Source organism: Vicugna pacos, chromosome 12, assembly GCF_048564905.1.
Source record: "Vicugna pacos chromosome 12, VicPac4, whole genome shotgun sequence".
Lineage (NCBI taxonomy): Eukaryota > Metazoa > Chordata > Mammalia > Artiodactyla > Camelidae > Vicugna > Vicugna pacos.
Window position 1 is genome coordinate 6,815,053 of NC_132998.1, and position 25,022 is coordinate 6,840,074.

Below are 25,022 nucleotides of genomic sequence, written 5' to 3' on the forward strand. Positions count from 1 at the left end.
AGCTCAGAGTCTGCGTCTCTCCTTGGGCCAGACTGCTAAGTACAAAGAGTGCCCTCGAGCATTGACAGTGACCACCATGATCAGTGACATTCCCAAGGGGAGGGTGTATCTTCAGAAAAGGAAATCAAGGCAAAGAAGGCAGCTATTTCCCCAAGAAGTATTCTCCCTCCTCTGCATCGGGAAAGACATAGAGTTTATGTTACTAAGGGAGCCGGAACATAGCCTCAGGCACCTAGGAGCTGAAATATCTATGCATAAGATAACTGCAGAAGCCCACTAAGGATCAGGGAAGCCTAAAAACAGGATTCTGTTTCCTGGGGAAAACCATCAAAATACCCCATTTGTCACTGTTCTAGGAAGGTTTAGGATGAGTGGGACATTAGACAGGAGATCGATGTTGAAACAGTAATTCAAGAAAGGAAACAAAACAGAGCGTGTCAACTGATACACAGGAGAGACCCAAACTCGAATATTTCAGCATATTATCTACCATGAAAGGGGCACAAAGAAGAAATTCTGGAGGTGGATGGAAATGAGGACATGTCACGGTAACTCTGTGGTATTGCCCCCAGGTCATCCAAATAGTAAAGGAGGGATTAAGAGATTATTTGAATGGAACAAGGGATACAAAGCATGGGAGATAGTTCAGCTGAGCCACTGGTGAAATTTTACTATCATAAGGGAGGAGAATGATTTTTGTGTTGTACTAACCAATGGGGAAATACAATTTTTATACACTTTTTCCATTAACCAACATTTAGGATCTCCTACTCTTCACTGAGGACAGGGGATACCAGGATGGCTGCCAAAATCTCAGGGGACTGTGAGATTGACCTTAAAACTGGTTCTGTACCTGGAGTGAAAATGAAACTTCAGATGAATGCTCTTCATGAACCACATTCTGAGGACCAAGGTAAAACAGAGTCCAGGGAAGGACGAAGCAATCACTTTTCTACGTCTTGATCACTGATGAGTGAAAGCTTTAAAATGTGCTTCTACTGGCTTGCCTGGCTGCTTTATATACCTTATTGAAATATTATTTTTATATTCCATTCCTTAGATTCAGACTTAATGATTTATTCATACAGACTTATTATACATGTGAAGACAGTGATGAAAAATCATTCTTCAATAACAACATTCATCTTACTGGGATTAACAGATGACCCACGATTACAGGTTTTGATTTTGGTATTTCTGTTTCTCACCTACATGTTCGCTGTTGCTGGAAATCTAATTATCATCCTCCTCACCCTGGTGGACTCTCACCTTAAAACACCCATGTACTTCTTCCTTCGGAATTTCTCCATCTTAGAAATAATATTTACAACTGTCTATGTTCCCCGATTCCTGTACAGCATGACAACTGGGGACAAAAGTGTGACCTATAATGCTTGTGTCATCCAATTATTTTTTGTCATCCTCATCGGGGCAACAGAATTTTTTTCTTCTAACCGCCATGTCCTACGACCGCTACGTGGCCATCTGCAAGCCCCTGCACTACACCACCATCATGAGTGAAAGGGTTTGCACTGTTCTTGTCCTTTGCTGTTGGCTGATTGGGTTACTTGTCATGCTCCCACCGCTCAGCCTGGGAGTTCAGCTGGATTTCTGTAACTCCAATCTCATTGACCATTTTGGTTGTGATACATCGCCCCTTCTAAAGATTGTGTGCTCAGACACTCAGTTTGTAGAGCAACTTGTTTTAATCATGGCTGTGCTGACCCTCATACTCACACTAGTCTGTGTAATTGTGTCCTACACCTACATCATTAAGACTATTTTAACACTCCCTTCAGCTCAGCAAAAAAAAAAAGGCTTTCTCCACCTGTTCCTCCCACATGATTGTAGTTTCCATCACTTATGGAAGTTGCATCTTTATCTACATCAAACCAGCAAAGGAAGGAGTGGCCATTAATAAGGTGGTGTCACTGCTCAACACTTCAGTTATTCCTTTGATGAACCCTTTCATTTATACCCTACGGAATAAGCAAGTCAAACAAGCCTTCAGGGACTCAATTAAAAAGATACCATTTTTTTCAAAAAATTAAAAAACTAAAAAGATTTTACAAATTAAAAAAAATATATATTTCATCTTTTACTATGTGTTCTAATTCAAAACAACAATACAGGAGGGAGGTTATAGCTCAAGTGGTAGAGCACATGCTTAGTTAGCACACACAAGGTCCTGGGTTCAATCCCCAGTACCTTCTCTAAAAATAAAGAAATAAATAAACCTAATTACCCTCCTGAGCAAAACTAAATAAATAAATGACTCTTTAAAATATTTTTAAAAAAATAATACAATACTAACATTACAGTTTGATTAACCACCAAAGTTTCTTTTCATATTATTCTGAGAACCATAGACTGAAGAAAGCACTGTGGTCTTTTTTTTTTTTTTATAAGTATAGTTGATTTACAATGTTGTGTTATTTTCTGGTGTACAGCAGAATGATTCAGTTATACATCTATATACACATTCTTTTTCATATTCTTTTCCATTATGATTTATTACAGGATATTGAATATATTTCCTTGTTCTATGCAGTAGGACCTTGTGCTTATGTATTTTGTATATGGTAGTTTATATCTACTAATCCCAAACTCCTTATTTATCCCTTCCTCCTCCCTTTCCCCTTTAGTAACTATAAGTTTTTTTCAATGTTTGTGAGTCTGTATCTGTATTGTAAATGGGTTCATTTGTGTTATTTTTTAAGATTCCTAAGTGATAGCAAATGGTATTTTTCTTTCTCTTTCTGGCTTACTTCATATAGTATGACAATCTCCAGGTCCATCCATGTTGCTGCAAATGGTATTATTTCATTCTTCTTTATGGCTGAGTAGTATTCCATTGTGTATATACACCACATCTTCTTCATCCATTCATCTAAATGGCAATGACATTTAGGTTGCTTCCATGTCTTGGCTATTGTAAATAGTGCTGCTATGAACATTGGGGTGCATGGATCTTTTCAAATTAGAGTTTTCTCCAGATATATGCCCAGGAGTGGGATTGCTGGATCATATGGCAACTCTATTTTTAGATTTTAAGGAACCTCCATACTGTTTTCCATAGTGGATGCACCAATTTACATTTCCACAGTGTAGGAGGATTCCCTTTTCTCCACATTCTCTCCAACATTCGTTATTTGTAGACATTCTTAATGATGGCCATTCTGATCGGTGTGAGGTGGTATCTCAATGTAGTTTTAATTTTCATTTCTGTAATAGTGATGTTCAGCATTTTTCATGTGCTTGTATGTCTTCTCTGGAGAAAAGTCTGTTTAGGTCTTCTGCCCATTTTCTGATTGGGTTGTTTGTTTTTTTAATTGAGTTTTATGAGCTGCCTGTATATTTTGGATATTAACCCTTAATCAGTCACATCCTTTGCAAATATTTTCTCCCACTATGTAGGTTGTCTTTTCGTTTTGTTGATGGTTCCTTTGCTGTGCAAAAGCTTTCAAGTTTGATCGGGTTCCACTTGTTTATCTTTGTATTTCTTTTGTCTTCGGAGACTGATGTAAGAAAATGTTGCTCCAATTTATGTCAGAGAATGTTTTGTCTATGTTATCTTCTAGGAGTTTTATGATGTCATGTCTTATATTTAAGTCATTAAACCTTTTGAGGTTTTTTTTGTATATGGTGTAAGGGAGTGTTCTAATTTCATTGATTTATATGTGGCTGTCCAGCTTTCCCAACACCACTTGTTTAAGAAACTGTCTTTTCCCCATTGTCTATTCTTGCCTCCTCTGTCATAGATTAATAGATTGTAGGTGTGTTGGTTCATTTCTGAGCTCTCTGTTTTGCTGCATTGATCCACAAGTCTGTTTTTGTGCCAGTACCATGTTGTTTCAATTACTGTAGCTCTGTCGTATTGTCTGAAATCTGGGAGGGTTATGCCTCCAGCTTTGTTCTTTTTCCTCAGGATTGTTTTGACAACTCTGGGTCTTTTATGGTTCCATATCAATTTTAGGATTATCTCTTCTAGTTTTGTGGAAAATGTTACTAGTGATTTGATAGGGATCACATTAAATCTGTGGATTGCCTTGAGTAGTATGGCAATTTTAACAATACTAATTCTTCTAATCCAAGACCATGGGATATCTTTCCATTTCTTTGAATCATCTTTAACTTCCTTACTCGATGTTTTATGGTTCTCAGCAGGTTCTCAGCATATAAGTCTTTCACCTCCTTGGTGAGGTTTATTCCAAAGTATTTATTTTGATACAATTTTAAAAGAGATTTTTTTTTTACTTTCCCTTTCTGATATTTCATTGTCAGTGTAAAGAAATACAACACATTTCTGTATGTTAATCATGTATCCTGCTAACTTGCTGAATTCGTATATCAGTTCTAGCAGTTTTTATGTGGAGTCTATAGGGTTTTCTATATATAGTATCATGTGATCTGCATATAATGAGAATTTTACCTCTTCTCTTCCAGTTTGGATCCCTTTTATTTCCTTTTCTTGTTTGATTGCTGTGACTAGGACTCTCCACACTATGTTGAATACAAGTGGTGAGAATGGGCCATTTGTCTCAGTGCTTCTGAAATGGTCTTTGTTTTTGTTTGTTTGCTTGTTTGTTTTATTTGTCCTGTCAAAATACTATATTTCACTTGAAGATAAAGCTTCTCTCTTCTAATTTTTTTAACATTTTTTTAATTGAGTAACAATCATTTTACAATGTTGTGTCAAATTCCAGTGTACAGCACAATTTTTTGAAATGGTCTTTGTAAAACAGCTTTTATGTACTTTGTAACTGGCATTTCAAAGCCAAAATAAACTTATGAAGTATTTAAAAAAATAGCAATAATAAAATAAAAATATACCCCAAATGGCACAGATGATATAATTAAAACAGAATACAGTTAAAACTGTAATTACAACTGTACCTGATATGTTGAAAATGTAGAAGAATGTTTTAAGAAAAAACATTAAAATTATTTAAAATATCTAAATCAAACTTATAGAGATGGAAACTGCACCATCTGAGAAAAAAAATAGATTGAATAGTTTCAATATCAGATATTGCAAAGGAAACATTTTGTTAACTGGAAGAAACACCAGTAGAAGTTCTTTATGTAAAACATACAAAGAAATAGAAGTTCTTTATGTAAAACATACAAAGAAATAGAAACTTGAAAAAAATTTTAACAGAGCATCAGGAAACTGTGAGATAAATTCAAGATGCCTGATGTATTATGGAATTAAAGTCTCCTTTAAAAAGGAGAAAGGACAGAAAAAGTATTTGAAGAGATGGACAGGTGATGCCAGCAACATGGCGGGATGAAATGCTACCTTTGTCTCTCCCCTTCAATCTACACCCAGTAAAACATCCATAATACAACAAAGGGGCCTCTGCCCAACACACCAGGATGCCAAGAGATTTCCACACATATGCTCATCTAAAGGTGGGTGGCCTAAAACACAAAGAGGAGGTAGGACCAAGGAACAGCAGAGGCAGCGCCTGCAGTCCCAGCCTTCCTACAGCAGCAGCTGAGCCCGCAGCCCCAGAGAACTCAGAAGCAGCAGGGGAGGCGGCACACACAACTCCAGCCTCCTGGCTGCAGCGGCACTGGTGGCCACAGAAAACCAGGCAGCAGCGGCGGTGGGGCCAGAGAACTCGTCTCTGCGGTGCTGAGGGCCCACAACTCCAGCTCCCTGCCCCAGCACCCGCAGCAGTGGGGCCTATGAACCTTCCACACCTGACATGGTGTAGGCGCCCTCAGGACCTCGGCTCCGGCGCGCGCACTTCTCCTCCCCCTGCAGTGGCAGAGCCCGCAACTCAGGATCCTGGACCCAGCGAAAGAGCCCACCATCCTGGAGCACCATGCAGTGATGCCAGCGACACTCGCAGAAGCAAGACACCAACAACTTCAGAGGCATAAGGAGCCACACTTCTGACAGAGGCAGCTGAGGGTGGAAACTGCCACCTCTCAGACATAACCAGAGGCAGTGCTGGTAAGAGAAACCAAAAACTTGTGCTATAGCACCTCTGCCTGGTAAACAAAAGAAAGGCATCTAATTTCTAACCTGTGCCTACTTCAAATACACCTGCAGAAGAACGATTCATCAAGCTCCATGAAGAACCACAATATGTTTGTACTACAAGAAGAAAATGACAATTTCCCAGAAACCAATCTGAAAGTTGTAGAGTATTGTGATTTAATGGATAGCAAATTCAAAATTGCTGTCATGAAGAGACTCAACAAGCTACAAGAAAACACAGAAATACAGTTCAGTCAGCTCAGGAATAAAATTAATGAACAGAACGAATACTCTAACAAAGAGATTGAAACTATAAAGAAGAACCATATAGAAATTCTGGAGCTGAAGAACTCAATACATGAGATGAAGAATGCATCAGAAAACACTGGAAATAGAGTAGACCACATGGAAGAGAGAATTAGTGAGCATGAAGATGGAAATCTAGAAATGATACAAGTAAAAGAGGAAATAGAAATAAGATATTTTTAATGAGGAAATTATATGAGAGCTACCCAACTTGCTTAGGAAGGGCAATATCAGCGTGATGGGTAGCCCAGGATGAGAGGAGAGGGAGAAAGGAAAAGAGAATAATTGAACAATAAATAATTGTAACTTGTATCGCTGGTCATAATCATAATCTTAGCCATACAGCCTTACCAGCTGTAAGGGAGCCTGGGTAGGATTTTATCTTGGCACTTTGCACCCGGTAGAAAATTGGGCTTCAGTTTCCATGGATAAGGGAAGAAAAACACCAGACAGGAAATGACCAGTCTCTGCCACAGACCATCAGGATATTCTTCAAAAATGTACTCTAGATTATTCCCCAAATGGGTTACCAAAATGAGACCAGGGTAGAGCTGAATGATGAACTGTGTGTTCCATTTTAAAAGGCGATTTTCTATGCTTGCATATTAGCACAAACTTATGTGATCATTAAAAACTAGCATTGACATCATTTGAATAAATAAGAGTTTTTGAAAAATTAAGTCATTTCTTTCTTGTATCTCAGGTTTGCCATTATATGCTCTCTCACATTTCCAACACAGAATTTTTCAATTAAAAGCTCTGCAGAAATAGATGATATGTCTTGGAATAAAAAAAACCTTAAGCATAAAAATGTACCCTGAATGTAGAGAGATAGCGTCTTTTTCCCCAGCGCAGCCCTCTGCCAGTGGACATTTTCAATCACTCTCTGCCAATAGTGGGATGACAGAGAGAGGTGACATGACATGTGCAGTCCGTGTGAGGAAGCTCACTGGCAAGCAGTGAGCGGACCGAGGAAAGGGACAGCAGAGACACCTGCTCCAGGAGCAGCAGCAGGAACACACCTCTGCTCCGTCATGTGACACCAGGATCACCATGAGCGGCGGCATGAGCAAGAATGCCCAGAAATAACAGCAGAGATAGTCCAAGGAAAAGCTTTATTCAACTTCACCGGACCCAAGCAAGAAACATCCTGGAACCATGAAATTTTTCATCCAGTACTTGGATGCAAAACCTCTACATTGCTTCAAATACCAAAAGAAGTTCCTCTGTCTATCTGAAAAATCATAAGTAGAAGCAAAGAGGGTGAAAATACAGGTCAGGGAGCAACGGAACATCAAGTTTGGAATTTAAACGCAAGTAAGCGTCTTAAATATGGAGACAGCTCTCTGGGGGTGTGGAGGAAGAAACAGGGGCTTTGTATTCAGATGAACTTTTGTTCGAACCTGCACCACCACAGCGGGGCATTCTGACCATTCATTTTGCTGCTCCTCGGTTTCCCCATCTATAACATGAAGATAGTTTTGGTTTTTTTTCACATTTTCTGAGATTTATGTCAAAGATAAATGATATATATTATATATAAAAGGCCAAACCGACTGTCTAGGAGATATATAAAAATTCCACAAAGAAATCAAAAGGGAATTCAGATGACATCAGACCACCCGCAGTGTCTCTGAGGACACTGCTCCCATTGCCACATGTGTTTTTACATTGTTGATTAAACTGCCACCAATTCATTACTGGGTCACCAAGGACTATTCTGTTGTTCGCTCAGATGTTCCCTCTGCACTGGTAACTGACTAAACGTATATAAAAAATGCTGCTATTACAGAATTTGCCGGGAAGCCTGCCTCCCTGCCCAGAAAGATCAGCTTCTCCCCTCCGACAAAACTCCAGAGAAATCCTCCTTACCTCTGTGCCATCTTTTCTGCCTTTGAACCAGCAGGAAAACTAGGGACTCAAGTGTCAGATGTCATTTTAGACTTTAGAGAACAGAGGAGACTGGGGCAGGGCTCACTGTATCGGGAGCTGTGAAAATCTAGGAGCTTCTGTCGATGGTCAGACTTGCCCGTGAGGGGTGTGTGTGTGTGTGTGTGTGTGTGTGTGTTGGTCAGACTTGCCCGTGAGGGGTGTGTGTGTGTGTGTGTGTGTGTGTGTGTGTGTGTGTTGGTCAGACTTGCCCGTGAGGGGTGTGTGTGTGTGTGTGTGTAGTCAGTGTTAAAATGTGGATTTCGGCTCATTATACTAATTAGGCAGAAAGGTCATCAACACTCATTTCTGACATGTTGTTATTCTGAAGGAACATGAAATTCAAATTTTCCTGCCAGGGTGACTTTAGCCTTTGAAAAGGACCAGTCATAACCATCAGTGAAGGAGGCTGTTGCTGCTTAAGAGGCAGAAGAATAAAAGGTGATGGAAAGGACACCTTACCCAATAATATGCATTAGTGTCACAGAAATCAGACACTATTAAGTGACCTCACAGGGAATAATCTCATCCTATAACTCATCTGTTATTTAAGTTCTTTTTGCTACTTTTTGGTGGAGAACTGGGGGTTGGCGAGGAGGGCACAGATTCACTTCTTGAATCTCTGTTCCAAATGAAGACTGAATGAGGTTGTTTCAAATATAAGCAAGTTCAAAGTGTCTCAGATGTATTTTTAGCTCACTAAACAGGGAACTAACGAAGGAAGAAGTGGAGTCTCAGCCACTGTTCTAGCTCCCACCGTGTCCGTGAGAGCAGGTGGCTTTGCACAGGTTGTCATCAGCCCCTACGTGTTAATGTGAATGAAAACACTAATTATGGGAGGAAAGTGGTAAAATTTATCACTTATTTAAGGAAATTGTTACCAACTTTAATTGATCCAAACTAAAAATAAATATCTCTGAGTCTGCCAGGGAAATTTTCCAATACAACATAGAATATCGGTATGACTGGGAGTAAACACCAAAACGAAGCAGTCTTACATACAAAGGACCTGTTATCACAGGATTAACTGCAGCGTCTGAGGTAGTGTTTAACTTAACAAGCTTCGTGAATTAAAACACAATATTCCTGAAGATTAACACATACTAAGCATTTTAAAACATCAAATTAATGATCATTCAAATGTTAATGCGACTGAGGTCATCAGTCTTTCCTTCCTATGTAGAAGAATAAGAATTTTGATAGGAGAAGTTTTAGATCCTAGGAACTTTGAGGAGAAAGTGAGCTGTAGTTACTATGTCAATGGCCAGTGCCAAGATTTAAACTCTTCTACAACAGAAGGAAGGGAGGGAGGGGAAAAGGAAAACTAGGAGTGCAAAAATGAACCAGACCTATCATTTAGTTTTCCTATCAGTCTTCCCTGGCTACTCTACGGCAAGATACTATCTCTCCAGTAAACCATTTTCCCATGAGCTAAGGGAGGGGTTTCTCTGTTTCAGAATCATGTCTGTGAACCCTGAATAACACACCTCGCTAACTCAGCTTACGGTGATTGATAACACTGACAATTTTAGTAGGAGGAAAAGAACCTAGAGAAGCAGGGTGAGCATAGGAAGATATGAATAGCCACTGATGTAACTCAGAGTGAGCGCCAGGGAACAAGCATGGGGTAGTTATCACCCCAGACCCAGAGCTGCAGTTTCATTTTTATCTTGTGACATACTCACGTCGCGGAGTATGCACTGAAATGAAATACTGTCTCCCACTGGTAGCCTCACATCTCCTGGAGGGAGCAACTTGTCAATGGTTGGATCTCCAGTCTCTGAAACTATGCCCTATAAATAATAGATGCCTATTTAGTATTTGTTTGAATGAATAAATGTAGATTATCTGCACAATAAGAAAGAAGAGGAAGCCCACGTATTTTTTCACTCTCTACTCAGAACACACACAGTAGGTCAACTGTTTAAACACACGATTAGTTTTTCCTCTCGTGTAGAAGTGTATAGTGTTTGCCCACAAACCCTTGAGTTATGCCTACATTTGCTCATTTACTAATCAAGCCTCCCTAAAAAAAGACAAATACACATTATAGGTCAATATGTCCAGTTATTATTAACTGCTGGTAACCCCAGGGAGAACGCAGTCACCAGTTCTTCTTTTACAGGATGGAAACCTGAGAGTAGCTGCTTGGAATATGAATCTCAGTGAGGGTAAGTTCTGACATTAAGGAGAGGGGAATTTTCTGAGCCTCTATTCAAAGGGGATAGATTCCTGAGAAAATGTAAATTAGAGTACAGGGAGGCTTGAAACTCGGGGGAGGGGGGAGATGCTGAAATGGACAGTGAAAAAACGTCCGTTAGAAAGGTAGGGGACTTTATAGTTTGTTTACAAAGATTGGCCCACGTGTGTCCCTTTGTGTCTGGATGTTGCTTGTGCAAGTTACATATATCTAAACTGGGAGAACATAAGCAGCAGGGGAGAGAAGGAGCTGTTTGGTAAATTAGTGGGGAGAGGTGATCTGAGGAGGGGAGCGGCAGACATCATTCACTCTTGGTCACGAAGCTACACCCTGAGACAGATTCTGAAGGCTGTGTGCTGTGAAGAGCACAGGGTTGATTAGGCTGGCAGAGAAAGCAGATACCTCAGATCATTCCCTCTGGGCTTCATCCATGACCCAAAGCACTACAATAGGACTAAATCTGCTTTATATTCAGGTTCCAAAACAATTTCATTTTTATTGCTTCAGGTAACCCTCTGCCTATGCAGTTCCAAAACTAGCTTAGAAATAATTTCATTTGCCTGTATATAGGATGTCAAAGCAAAGTTGCAACTTTTTATCTCCCTATGCAGAGACAATTTTAAGTACAAAGAGCAGAACTAACACTTTAAAGGCAATGTGCTACTGTTAAAATTCAGCATAACAACATAAGATGATCAACATAAAATACTAATTGCATATTTGTCCAAACCCATAGTACATACATCACCAAGAGAGAACCACCATGCAAACTAATGGACTGTGGGTGATTGTGATGTCAGAGTGGGTTCATCAGTTGTAACAAACATACCACTCTGGGGGGGGGATGTTGATAACGAAGAAGGCTGTGCATGCATGGGACATCTCTTTGCCTTCCCCTCAATTCTGCTGTGAACATCAAATGGCTCTAAAAATATGTTTTAACTTAAGACACAAAAATTACTAATTAGCAGAGCCTTCTTGGTTTTGAAACCAGAGCATTTTGGTATTGGGGTGGAAAAGCAAAGAAACACGAGGATGGGAGGGAAACAACTTCAAAAATGACATAATTTCCTCCAGGATAAGGAAAAAGAAAGTCCCCATTACAAGGCAGTCCTGTTGAGAAACTGCATATCAGACATAAGACTTCTGTTTTTGTATTTGACGTCTTTGTAAATGTGCTTTCTAGTCAGAGAATTACAGGTGTAAGATTCATAATAGTGATTGCCTATAAATGTCTCTTACTAAGATGTCGAAGGCACTGCTGTGTTAACAAACTGAGTATAAATAAAAGAAGAGAGTGCACGAGAGTTGGTTTGCTAGGATACTTCATTCAGGTTCCAAAGCTAGGTTCTTGCCACTTCTTCCTTCAGGTGGAATCACCCCTGACTTGGCAGGAGGCAGTGATGAGAAATCATACAGCAGTAACAACATTCATCCTGCTGGGATTAACAATGACCCAAAACTACAAGTTCTGCTCTTTCTATTTCTGTTCCTCACCTGCATGTTGAGTGTGGCTGGGAACCTCATCATTATCACCCTGACACTTTTGGATTCCCATCTTCAAACTCCCATGTATTTTTTCCTCCGAAATTCCTCTTTCTTAGAAGTCTCATTCACCACGGTCTGTATTCCCAGATTCCTGTATACTCTGACAACTGGAGACAATACTGTTACCTATAATGCTTGTGCCACCCAATTCTTTTTTGTTGTCCTCTTTGGAGCAACCGAATTTTTTCTCCTGGCCGCCATGTCCTATGACCGCTATGTGGCCATCTGTGAGCCCCTGCACTACACGACCATCATGAACAACAGGGTCTGCATGGCACTCGTTCTCTGCTGTTGGTTTGCGGGCCTGTTGATCATCCTCCCGCCTCTGTGCGTGGGCTTCCAGCTGGAATTCTGTGACTCGAATGTGATTGATCATTGTGGCTGTGATGCATCTCCCATTTTACAGATAACCTGCTCAGACACTGTGCTGATGGAGAGAATCATCTTGAGTTTGGCGGTGCTGACACTCATTATGACCTTAGCGTGTGTAGTCCTCTCCTACACGTACATCATCAGGACCATTCTAAGATTCCCTTCTGCTCAACAAAGAAGAAAGGCCTTTTCCACCTGCTCCTCCCACATGATTGTGGTTTCCATCACCTACGGCAGCTGCATCTTCATCTACATCAAACCTTCCGCAAAGGAAGGAGTGGCCATCAACAAAGTGGTGTCTGTGCTCACCACTTCAGTTGCCCCTTTGCTGAATCCATTCATTTATACCCTTCGAAACAAACAAGTGAAAGAAGCCTTCAAAGACACAGTAAAACGGATTGTGTTTATCACAAAGAAGTAAGACACTACTGCTGTTGAGACTGACTTAAATTTAAACCTGAATAACCCAGGAGCAACATTCACGAATTTGCTAAATAAATAGTTTCTTCCTATTCTGTAGATTAATCAAGTGAATCCTCTCCCAGGAATGTTCTTTTATAACCCAAATGCCAAAATCAAGTTCCTTCTTTCCAAGTTTATTTTATTCAAAAAGTTTTTTTTCCATTAATGCATGTTCCAGAGACTAGATTCCCAAAATACTCAATGTCATAAAAGGGAAATATAGATACATGAAGCTGTATGTCTGGCCATCTGGCCTTCTCGTGATGTGGAATATAAATGCCCAGAGAGCATTTCTCACTCATTTGGAAGACCCCAGTTGAACAAGAGTAATTAAAAACTCTTCACCAAAGCTTAAAGCATGATCTTAAAGAAAAGTTTGCACTCCAGAGCTCTCTTTTTCATTTTAAAATGTCCATTTTTTAGGGATGACTAAAAGGTGTTAATGGGGAAATTTCAAAATCAGTGAAGATAATTATATTCTTTCTTTTAAACCAATTTATCTACAAAAATCTTTCTACTGACCTGTCTGGAAATGATGTGGATGTATTGCATCTTGAAATATCTGATTACAGAAGAGAAAGAACAAGACTTCTGAGCGCTAGAGTCGTCTACTGACACGGCCCCTGACGGTGCTTAGACAAGGACCCCAGGAGAACAAGCCCCGACTTTAGGAGTAGGGCGAGTAAATCTTACTAAAAACATAAACATGAAAGGCAAAAAAAAAAAAATTTTAAGAAGACCATATAGGAGAACAGATTCACAGCCTTGGGTTAGGGAAGAATTTCTTAAGTTAGATACAACAAACAATTGATAAATTCGACTGCATTAAGATTAAGAATCTGTTCCCCTCAAAAAAACCATTAATAGAGTCAATAGTAGAAGATATTTGCAACTCATATAACCCAAAAAGTAATTAAGTTCAGAATATATAAGGAATTCCAATAAATCAATAGGAAAAAGACAGATAACCCAATGAAAAAGAAATGGGCAAGAGATCAAAATAGGAACTTCAAAAAAGAGAAATATAAATGGCTAATATAGGTATAGAAAATTCTTCACCCATACTAGTAACTACAGAAAAGCAAATTAAGATCACATGAGTTCCCTAATTCAAAAAGGTACATGTACCCCAATGTTCATAGGAGCACTGTTTATAATAGCCAACCTAAAAGTCCATCAACCGATGAATGGATTAAAAAAGATGTGGTATGTGTGTGTGTGTGTGTGTATGTATATATATATATATATATATATATATATATTTATACATATACAATGAAATACTACTCAGCCATTAAAAGAATGAGATAATGCCATTTGCAGTAACATGGATGGACCTAGAGATCACACAAAGTGAAGTAAAACAAAGACGATGGTATCACTTGTATGTGGAATCTAAAAAATGATACAAATGAACTTATTTGCAAAAGAGAAACAGACTCACAGACATAGATATACCAGAGGTGGTGATACTGGAAGTAAATCAACCACTTTGAAATCAGTTTGGCATCACTAGTGAAGCTGAAGTTATACATAGCAATAACCCAGCAATTTCCATTCTTGGGTATATTTCACAGAGAAAATTTCAGACATGTTTCAGTATAGCTGTACATTTCATAATTTCCCCAAAATGAAAAATAAATTCCTGTCAACTGAATAGATGAATAAATTGTCACACAGTGGAACACTACAATGAAAATGAATGACTCACAGAAACAACACAAATGAATACTAAGCATAAAATTGAACAAAAGAAGCAAGACAGGAAAGAATACATACAATGCAATTCCAATTTTATAAAGTTTGAAAACAAGTAACACTAAATCATATTGTTTAAGGATCTATACTTAAGTGATAAAATTACAAGTGTAAGCAATTTAATTTGTTGAAGTTTTCTCATACGCAAATGCAGATAAAAATAAGAACAGGCCCCAAAGATTTCTGTGATGATTAAATAAATTAATGCATGTAACAGACTCAGTCTCTGCTTTAAAAAAATGGAAATCACTTAATAAGCAAAGTTACTCATATGGTTCTCCTTGGTCTTGCTGCTAATGTTCCTGGTGTTAATACTGCTATTGATTTTTTATCTTTTGAAACTTCTGTGAACACAAGCCTCTATCCAAAACAAAGTTTTTAGCCACATACGTTTTCTCTTTTTTGAGTCTGATCTTCGTACTTCATTCTTATAATATCAGGTGATGAACAAGAAGAAAAGAATGGACAGAAAATAAGATAATATTGATTTATATTTTGGAGTGGGTGGTGAATGAATGACTTAATCATCATCTGAGAGATGGCTTGATTTCTGATGAATTTGCAAGTACTATAGGGGCCACCCATCCTCCTACAAATGAAAGGACCCCTAATTATGTTGATTTTACAAGAATAATTTATGAAATATTTTCAGAATGTGGGGCTCTTCAGTGACCATCAAATTGCATCACCAATGCAGTAGCATATTTCAATGATAACTAAGTGATAAATTTTCTAACCATCCTTAGAGGTCTCACCCCATTGCTCTCAGCCTCTCTCTCAGACTCTTAGGCCGTAGCTGAGTCTCTCATTGCACTTTTTTTGGGTCTTTTTTGCCAGCTTTATTGAAATATAGTTGACATATAACACTGTGTAACTTTAAGATGTACAAGGTGATGATTTGATACTCTCATTGCACTTTTAACACAGTCTCCCTGGCTCTTCTCCTCTCAGACATGTGTCCACAAGTTGCTCACCGAGTTGTCAGCAATTGGTGTTCATTAGCACCTTCTGAACTTGGGTCCACAGGGCACCTTTAGCTTCTTTAGGAAATTGATCCCCATGTGCCTGCTCTAAATACGGAGCAGATAAAGTCTGGGTCACTCTTGCTAACACAGAATCTGCAAAGTCCATATCTTAGCTTCTAAGGACAGCAACATAATTTACCATAAATCAGAAAACTTAGGAGATTTTCAGTCTGATAAGTTGTCTTTTTTAATTCTATCACTGTTATTTTTTTAATTTTGGGTCTTTTTTTTTTTTTGCTGCTCCTAAATTGAACTGTATCTCTCAAGAACTGAGGTATCATTCTAGTTTGAATTATTTGGACTAATAGAAAAATAACTCACTTCTTATTTAGTTAAGACTTATAAAGTTGGGTACTTCTATGAGAGAGCATGGCAGGATAGGATCAGACAGTATAAAGAAATTATGCTAATTTTTTACCATTTGTAGACTCATGTGTGAATCTCATCTTTGATTCATCTTTTTGAATCAACAAAGTAAACAGACCACTGCAAATTGTGAAGAGTATGAGCACCTTATGTTTCCAGTTCCCAGAATCACCAATATTATCATTTTGTGAACATAGACCATGAAATTATACTAGTGTGAAGTTCTGGAAGAAAACACAAAGCTACTATTAAAAATCACAGGTGAGTACATCAGGGAAGTGAGATCCAGATCTGAGAAAACCAGCTCAAGGTTCAACCTCACCTGGTCCCTCCGTACTCACTTACGGCTGTCATGGGAAAATTGTCACTGATGTCTGAAAGTATATGATTTTTCTAACTAACTATGCATGTGGATTAGATCCCTTAAAATGTCCTTTGCCACAGGAATCTTCAAAATCCAATAGGGCTAAAGATGGCAAATCAGTTTCCTTCCTTGTGCACCATTAATTTATCTACAAAGGACAACTATAATAACAATATTAGTGTCAACTTCCTGCTCTCTGTGTTCTAAGAGCAGTGGACACACATCTCTGAGATTATAACCAACTTCTACTCCCAAATACTATTCAGGCGTCTTCAAAACTTTCACCAAAATCCATTCTGAGAGATGTGTCCTGTGGCTGCCACAGTCTCTCTCTGCCTGGCAGTGTGCCAAATCAGTGCCCAGAAGACTCCAAATACGGCAGCAAAGCATAAAGTTTAATGCTTATCAATATGATTTAGTGATGACCGAGACCTGGACAGAGGAAAAGACTGACAGGATAAAATGACAGAGTGATGAAACAATGGTCTCAGAATCTTAAAGGCCAGATAGATATTCACCTCAAAAAATTCAGAGAGGTAGCAAAAAGTCAGTGTTGGATCTGGGACCTGCAGCGTCTCCTGCACTGGGAGAATTTCCACAGGTTACTTACAGAGGGAACCAGGAACCAGCATGTGAAGGAGATGAGGGTCAGTGACAGACACATGATGAGGTATCAGGTAGTATGTGAAGGGGAACACAGAAAGAAAAGAGGAACAAGGAGAAACATTTATACAAGAACATAGAAGTGAGAGAGGTAAGTCAGCTACAATGATTTAAGTGTAGGAAATTTATGAACATTTCATAGGAAAGGACAGGTCCAGACAGTCATTCTTGTGTGACATATCTTTACTAAGAACCTAGGAATAGGAGAAATGGCAAAAACTTTATGAATAGAATCAGTATTTTACATTTTGGTGTTTTTATCCCACTGTATGACTCTTCTATGCACATCCTTTGTGTGTGTGTGTTTTAGATATGTTTTATTCTTTGTGTTTAAATCAATTTGTATTAATGTTTTAATGTGAAAATATTAACCCTGCCAAAAAAAAAAAAAAAAGCTTTATGAGTCAAGCCACTTGCACTGGAGACTTGCGGCTTCCGATTAGCCAAGTCCAGTCCAGTGGGATGCCAGTTCGGGTCAATTTGAATGAAGAGTTGATAACATGACCTGCTTGTGTTGGTTGCCATTAACTTCATTTTTCCTACCCTAAGAAACTTCCATTTTCATCACTGATCCTGCCTTTTTTCCTTAGATCTACTGAGGGCCAACAATGAAAAACCGAACCACATTTACTGAGTTTATCTTGCAGGGCTTCACAAATCAACCAGAACTCCAAGTGGTGATATTCATCTTTCTGTTCCTCGCCTACATGCTGAGTGTCCTGGGAAATCTGACTATCATCATACTCACCCTGGTAGACCCCCACCTCAAGACGCCCATGTATTTCTTCCTCCGGAATTTCTCCTTCTTAGAAGTTTCCTTCACGTCCATTTTTATTCCCAGATTTCTAACCAGCTTGACAACGGGAAATAAAGTCATCAGCTTTGCTGGCTGCTTGACTCAATATTTTTTTGCTATACTTCTTGGGGCCACAGAGTTTTACCTCCTGGCTTCTATGTCCTATGACCGCTACGTGGCCATCTGCAAGCCCCTGCACTACCTGACCATCATGAGCAGCAGAGTCTGCGTCCAGCTCGTGTTCTGCTCCTGGCTCGGGGGGGCCCTGGCTATCCTGCCGCCAATCATGTTGATGAGCCAGGTGGACTTCTGTGCCTCCAATGTTCTAAATCAATATTACTGTGACTATAGACCCCTCCTAAAGGTTGCCTGCTCAGACACCAGCCTTTTAGAATTAATAGTCATCTTTTTAGCCATCTTGACTCTGGTGGTTACTCTGATGCTGGTGACACTTTCTTATACATATATTATCAGGACTATTCTGAGGATCCCTTCTAGCCAGCAAAGGAGAAAGGCATTTGCCACTTGTTCCTCCCACATGATTGTCATCTCCCTCTCTTATGGCAGCTGCATCTTTTTATACATTAATCCATCACCAAAACAACGAGAAAACTTCGACAAGGAAATTTCTCTGCTCATGACTTCAGTTAGCCCCTTGTTGAATCCCTTTATTTATACCCTAAGGAATCAGCAGGTGAAGCAAGCTTTTAAGAGCACAGTGAAAAAAATTGTGAAGTTTTAATCATCAGAATTTATTATTTTAATCAATAAAATCACACTAACAAATATTTGAGTTACTACATAAGTATTAAGTGTCTACTATGTTTCAAGTGATAATTCTGGACATTGAGAATAGAAATACAAGAAATATGGTTCCCAGTTTCTAAGAACCTCCAGTCTAGTATCATAGAGTGATATAAAAACAAATAAATTATAATCAAACTTATTAAAAGTTACTACAAAGGGATAAATGGGATGCTGTAAAAAAGACTTGAGGCAAATAACTTCACTCTTGATTTCATGGCATTTCACTTTTGAGGTGAAATTTGAAAGGCCAAAGGAGTTTATAACGGGAAAAGTAGGAGGATGTTAATTTAGAGTGGATGGTGGAAGCCCACGAATGATGGTATTTATTGCACATTTAGGAGACAGCTAGGCTTTACTGAGCCAAGAGAAAGCAAAAGAAAGAAAGTGACACTATCAAATTTGTCTTACGAGGAATATCATAGTGCAGAGAACAGGTCTACTCCTACATACAAGATGGGTGACAAGCAATTAAGCAAGAATAGCATTCAAGCAAATGGCGGTAAAGGTCTTGTGGTCCATGAGAATAGAGAGAAAGGACAGAGTTCCCAGCTTAATTCAAGTAACTTAGTGAATAGGTGATAGAGATGAGAAAGTTTTCCAACCTGGAAGGCTGCATGGTTGATAAAGCCGTAAGTCAAAATGAAGGATTCAGGAGGAAAATATTTGTACGTGTAATCATCACAAGTTATATCTAATTAACTTTGTTTCAGAACATAGATGAAAAAATAAACATGTAAGAGGGATTTCTCTATCAGTGTACCAATGGACTCAGCTTTAGAAGAACATGTGAAATATGAGTCAGATAAGTTTAAAAGTCAATTTGGGCATGCGACGCAAGAAACAAAGTGAGGTTTAGACAGGAAGGTTTGGCTTTTGTCTCAAAATAATTTAAGAGCACAGACTTAGGAAAGCTCCTTAGAAGTAGCTTCTAATCAAGGATATTCTGAAATAAAGTCTGCCAATAGTAGCCATCAGAGAGATGAAGGAGGAGGAGGAAGAAGGGGAGGGGAGTGGGAGCAGCGAAGCCAGGGAAGGTGGGGGGTGCGGAAATAAAGAGCTACTACAGAAAAAGAAGTAAAAACTCCCCTGGAAGTTGGGGACTACAGGCCTAAGAATTGTCAGAGCTGGAAGGGAAGCCAGCAGAATCGGCAGTATCATGTCCATAAAGCTTCAGTATTCTTCCAAAGTTTTATAAAGTGAAGTTTAAAAATCATTTCAATCTAGTAGTGCCAGAACAAAGAGGTCATATGGAGAAGGAAAGACCGTCATACCTAATTTAGCAAGAGATGGAAGTTTTAGCCATGCAAAGTGCACACCGAATGAAATAATGAGAAAAGCAAAATCTTGAAACTGTAGGTAAAATTATGAAATTTCAACCTTTGGCCTAGCAAGCAGTGTTTAACATGACACTTTCCACAATGGCAATCCGCCGTCTGTGCTGTTTGATATTTTCCTCAGCATTAGTGTCTTGCGGTTGTTTACAGAGTTTCCCCAATCGTGTTTTAAACTCACAGATGGGAGCCTTTAACATTTTAAAGAGATCCTTTCCTTAGACCCTTCTTAGACCTGAAAGACAATTATATCCTAGATGTGTATAATCAATTATATATAATATATTTTTTCAAAGTAATAAATGCACATGCTTAAGGGCTCAAATAGTACCAATACCTTTCTATGCTCAGAACATATCTTAGGTCTTCCACTTTTAATTACTTTAGCTGTTTCTTCTGCTGGTCTCGTTTATGCTTTAAATAATGAGTTCAGGGAACTATTTATTGATTTGAGGTATATTTCCTGTTATAAAAGATGAGGTGTCAGCCCTCTTATAAAAATCTCATCTCCAATTTCCCCATATTCTTAATATTGCTAACATTAGATAACTTTCTAAACACTTCAATGTACTTATGTAAATAATGTTCTCTATTCACTATAAACACAAGTTGTGCCAAACAATTACATTCTTCTCTTGAACAGCTTTTTGAGTCTCTGGTAGCATCTAATTATCTTTTTATTCGGCAATATTTGCCATATCTTGCTTTCAAGTGTTTAAGTCTATTAAATATTCTATTGAGTCCTCTTTCATCCTAAAGGCCACACGCCTAAGGCTTCCATCCTCCTACTCCATCTACACACATGGCCTTCAATACATGTTCAGCAGCTATCTGATAGTCACTGTTGGTTAATGGATTAAAATGCAAAATGAGATGTAATTTTTAATGGTATAATGGGATATAAACCCTCAACAAGAATTACAACAATGGGAGAACATTATAAAAAAGATAATAAACCAAAAACTAAGACTCAGAATAAATTTGTGTATCAGAAAATTAAACAATAAGATGTCCCAACATGTAGAAATAAGATCCACAGATAAAGATCATCTCTTCTCAGATAAAGTTTATTTTAGATGCTACAAATACAGTAAGCATTATTGTCCGGATAAATGCTTTAAGAGGAAGTGAGTGGTACCCAACAATAATTGATCCAGTTAACCCAGGACACAGCATCAGTGGGGAGAGGTGGTAACAGGAAATTCTGGAAATCTTTAATAATGGTTCCCATAAACTCATGAAAATTGGATTGTGGCCAACAAGTGAATGTCTGGTCCCCTCAAAGTAAGCAGACTCCTACAGTGTACACATAAAATGTGTATATATAAAGCCTAGAATGTTCTATTGATTGCTACAAGGGTCCTCCAGTCATTTTGACCCATAGAACATATTCATTTTATGTAACTGAATAATTTTTATAGGAAAAGCCTGAAAGATGGAGATGAAAACAAACAGACTAGTGTTCATATGGTTAGTCCCATATCTGCATCTTCTTCGTTGGTTAATCCTGTGTTTTGAATTTGTTGGGTTAAGCATTTTCATTTTAATAATGAGGCCCCTGCGGCCATGCCAACTTTGCACGCTGCTGCCTCCAGGACCCAAGGCTTAATGGGCAACTGGCTCAGGACTTGTGGAGGCATTTATTCCAAGATGGGCCCACCATACAGCCAACATTGCCATCTTAATGGTATGTAGGAGGGTGCAGCCAAGGAAGACAGTTTTTTGCACTAGAAGCCCTTGAACAATCCACAGCCACCACGGCTGATCCAGGGACTTCAGAAGGAATGAGAAAAGGCTGTTGAAGCCTCTACAGTGAAGGAGTCTCTGTGGGAGAGGAAGGAGGACACTAATAGAAGTGCCTGTTTTATTGCAATTTAGAGCCCCCTGTTGTTGGGTGGCCCATTCAAAGTAAGCAAATTTAGATGCAGCCATTCTGCAAAACAGTATGGAGTTTCCTCAAAAAATTAAAAATAGAAGTATCATGTGACCCAGCAATTACTCCTCTAGGTATTTAATCTGAAGAAAATGAGAACACTAACTCGAAAAGATATCTGCACCCCCATGTTCCTGCAGCACCATTTATAATAACCAAGATACGGAAACAACCTAAGTATCCATTGACTCATGAATAATAAAGAAAATGTGATACATATACTATTCAGCCATAAAAAAGAAGGCAATCTTGCCATTTGCAACAACATGGATGGACCTTAAGGGCATTATGCTAAGTGAAATAAATCAGACAGAGAAAGACAAATACTTATATACAGAATCCCCCCCCAAAAAAATCCAAACTCATAGATACAGAGAACAGACTAGTATTTGCCAAAGGTGGGGGGGGGGTGGAGGTGGGAGACATGGGTGAAGAGAGTCAAAATGTACAAAATCCCAGTTATAAAACAAGTCCTGGGGATGTAATGTACAGCATGGTGACTATGGTAATAGTACTGTCCTGCGTATTTGAAAGTTGCTAAGAGAGTGGATCTTACCACAAAAAAAAATTTTTTTTAATGATGTGTGGTGACAGACTTACGGAGGTGATCATTTTGTAATATACATAAATATCAAGTTATTATGTTGTATTAATGTAATGTTGTAGTCAACTATACTTCCATAAATAAATAGATAAATAAATAATAAATAAATAAATGGAAAAAGGAAAAATAAAACAAAGGGAGTTAATTTTTGAGCAACAGCATAACTGACTAAAGTAAAATTTGTAAGTGGGGAACATATTGCCTCTGAAACCCAAATAAGCACAGTAAATGACTAAGTGCTGGTGAAAGGGTAGAATCGGTTCCTTACATCAAGTGTGAATTATCTCTGACAAGTAATGTTCAGAAATTTTACTGAAGTAACAGGGCCTTGAATTTTACATGCTGCAATGGCCCAACCCTGACTGGAAAGTTCTATGACAAGTGTTTGTGTATCCCATTTGACTGTATCATTTGAATTTCTTTGCAGAAGGATGTTATCAATGTAATGTCACAGCTCTGTTCCTGGAACGAGTTTGACGTGGTTAAGGTTTTGCCTGCAAAGTTATGTGCATTGTCAGGGCTGTTGACATATCGCATGGGGAGGTGAATGAAAATGTACTGTTCCTTCAAAAGTGAAGGCAAATTGCTTCTGAGAAGCTGTAGAACTATATACACACCAGAACGTATTAGCCAAATCTATAACAGCAAAATATTTTCCAGTTGCTGATTGGATTAATTTCAATAATATTAGGTATGCAGGTCTTAATGGATGATACCATGGCATTAAGTGGTAATCCACTGTGAAGTGACATTCATTTATATCAGGTTTGAGCACTGCCCAAACTGGGTTATTAAAGGGAGAAATAGGAACAATGTCTCGGGTAAAAGCATACCAGTCCCCGGGGTTCTCACTCCACTGTTCCCAACATCACAAACCTCACGGCTGGGACAGATTCTCTCATGGAGCCCTTCATGGTCTCTCAGGAACTTCTCTCCTCAGCCAGGTCTATTTGCACCTTTTGAACTTGGGTCCATAGGGCATCTTTAGCTTCTTTAGGAAATTGATCCCCTGTGCCTGCTCTAAAAAGAACAAATAAATTCTGCATCACTCTGGCTACAGTAGGAACTGCAAAGAAGCCCATAGCCTGCCTTCCAAGGACTCTGCGATAATCTCTCTTAGAACAGAATTGTTAAGGAATTTTGGTCTATTAAAGGCCTCTCTTCGAATCCTATCATTGCCAGGAAAGGGGGCTTATTTGCTTATTTATTTGTTTTTTTTTTAATACATATGCAGCAGTCTGTTTCTCAGGAACTATGGTTTGATTCCAGTTTGGAGTCACAAAACGGAAGGTAATTCACTTCCTTCCTAGTTAAGTCCCACAACCTTGGGTCCTCCTATTAAGAGTAGAACAGAATGTGGATGGAGGCCAACAGAAAACATGCTAAATTCTATACCACTCGGAGACTCATGTGGCACATCTCATCTTCGACACACCTCTTAGGAACAACAAGGTAAACAACCCACTGCAGTCATTCAGACTGTTGAGGCTGTGAGCACGGTAGATTCTTAAAGTCAGTGATGTTATTATTCTATGTATGTGGATCGTGAAATCCATCAACTGTGAAAATCTGGATGAAAATGCAGAACTTGCCAAAGATGACACGTTAGTACAGACAAGGAAGGCATGGCTGTAGGGGATAGCAGTCAATGTTTAATATCGCCTAGTGCCTCCAAAAGCTGTATGGAATAACGGGGAGACTGACAAGAATGACTGTGAGGATATGATTTTTTTAACCAATATGCATGTGAGTTTGAGGGGCTTTTTATTGTCTTTGTTTCTTAATCAGAAAAATCTAAAGATGCACATAGGATCCCGCCACCAGAGTTTCCTCCCTTAGGGATTACCAACGTGTCTACAAAGGACTCTTATTGTCAGAAACATTAATTTCCCTCTTCCTGGTTTCTGTATGCCAAGAAAATTTGAGGCATGATAAATGATCACCCTTAGTTTGCCGCTGAGGGACTCTTTGAGACTTTAAGCAAAATCTACTCTGAGACGCCGTCTGTAGATCTCTTGAGATCTCTATTCTCAGAGATATATCCCAAGTCAGTGTGTAGGAGACTTTGAAAATGGCAGAGGAACATAAGTGCTAACTGATATGATTTACTAATGCCTGAGACCTGTCCGTGTAGTCACAAAGCTCCCAAAATAAAATGAGAGTATTGAACCAAAGATCATAAAGTCCTAAAGCCCTATTACAAATTCATCCTACAAAAGAAGTAGGGGTGTAGGAAAAATCAATTATGCATCAAGATCTTCAGCATTACCTTCTTGGGGAAATTACTATTGGCTGCTGAAATAAGGGAGTCAGAGATTTCTACAGTAACAGAGATGAGGCTCCATGGCAGACGTCCACTGAAGCCTCAGATAGTGCAGGGGGAGGGGAAAGTGCATAGAGGGGGGGAGCACAGTGATGGGAGAGGGAAGCACAGAAAACAGCATCAGACAGAGATGTTTCTACCAAGTGCCCAGGAATATGAGATTCACAGTCAGAGAAAAGTGACTTACATGTGACGATTTCATAAACATTTAAGGAAGTAAAGATAAGATGGGTTCAAAAATTT

The 25,022-nt window shown here is 38.9% G+C and overlaps 1 protein-coding gene and 2 pseudogenes across 1 annotated transcript; all 3 read left to right on the plus strand.

Moving 5' to 3' along the window:
- The first annotated feature begins 1,101 nt into the window (after positions 1–1,101).
- Positions 1,102–2,051, plus strand: LOC102533652 (olfactory receptor 6C2-like; annotated as a pseudogene).
- A 9,667-nt stretch (positions 2,052–11,718) lies between these two features.
- Positions 11,719–12,777, plus strand: LOC102540795 (olfactory receptor 6C2-like; annotated as a pseudogene).
- Positions 12,778–17,580: 4,803 nt separating this feature from the next.
- LOC102534658 (olfactory receptor 6C4-like) lies at positions 17,581–18,523 on the plus strand. The gene has a single exon (XM_006219543.3). It carries the CDS (start codon positions 17,594–17,596, stop codon positions 18,521–18,523), a length of 930 nt encoding a protein of 309 aa, XP_006219605.1. The 5' UTR covers positions 17,581–17,593.
- The last annotated feature ends 6,499 nt before the right edge of the window (positions 18,524–25,022 follow it).

Excerpts from the sequence above, each read along its gene's own strand:
- LOC102534658 (XM_006219543.3), top strand. The coding sequence starts at position 17,594 with ATGAAAAACCGAACCACATTTACTGAGTTTATCTTGCAGGGCTTCACA.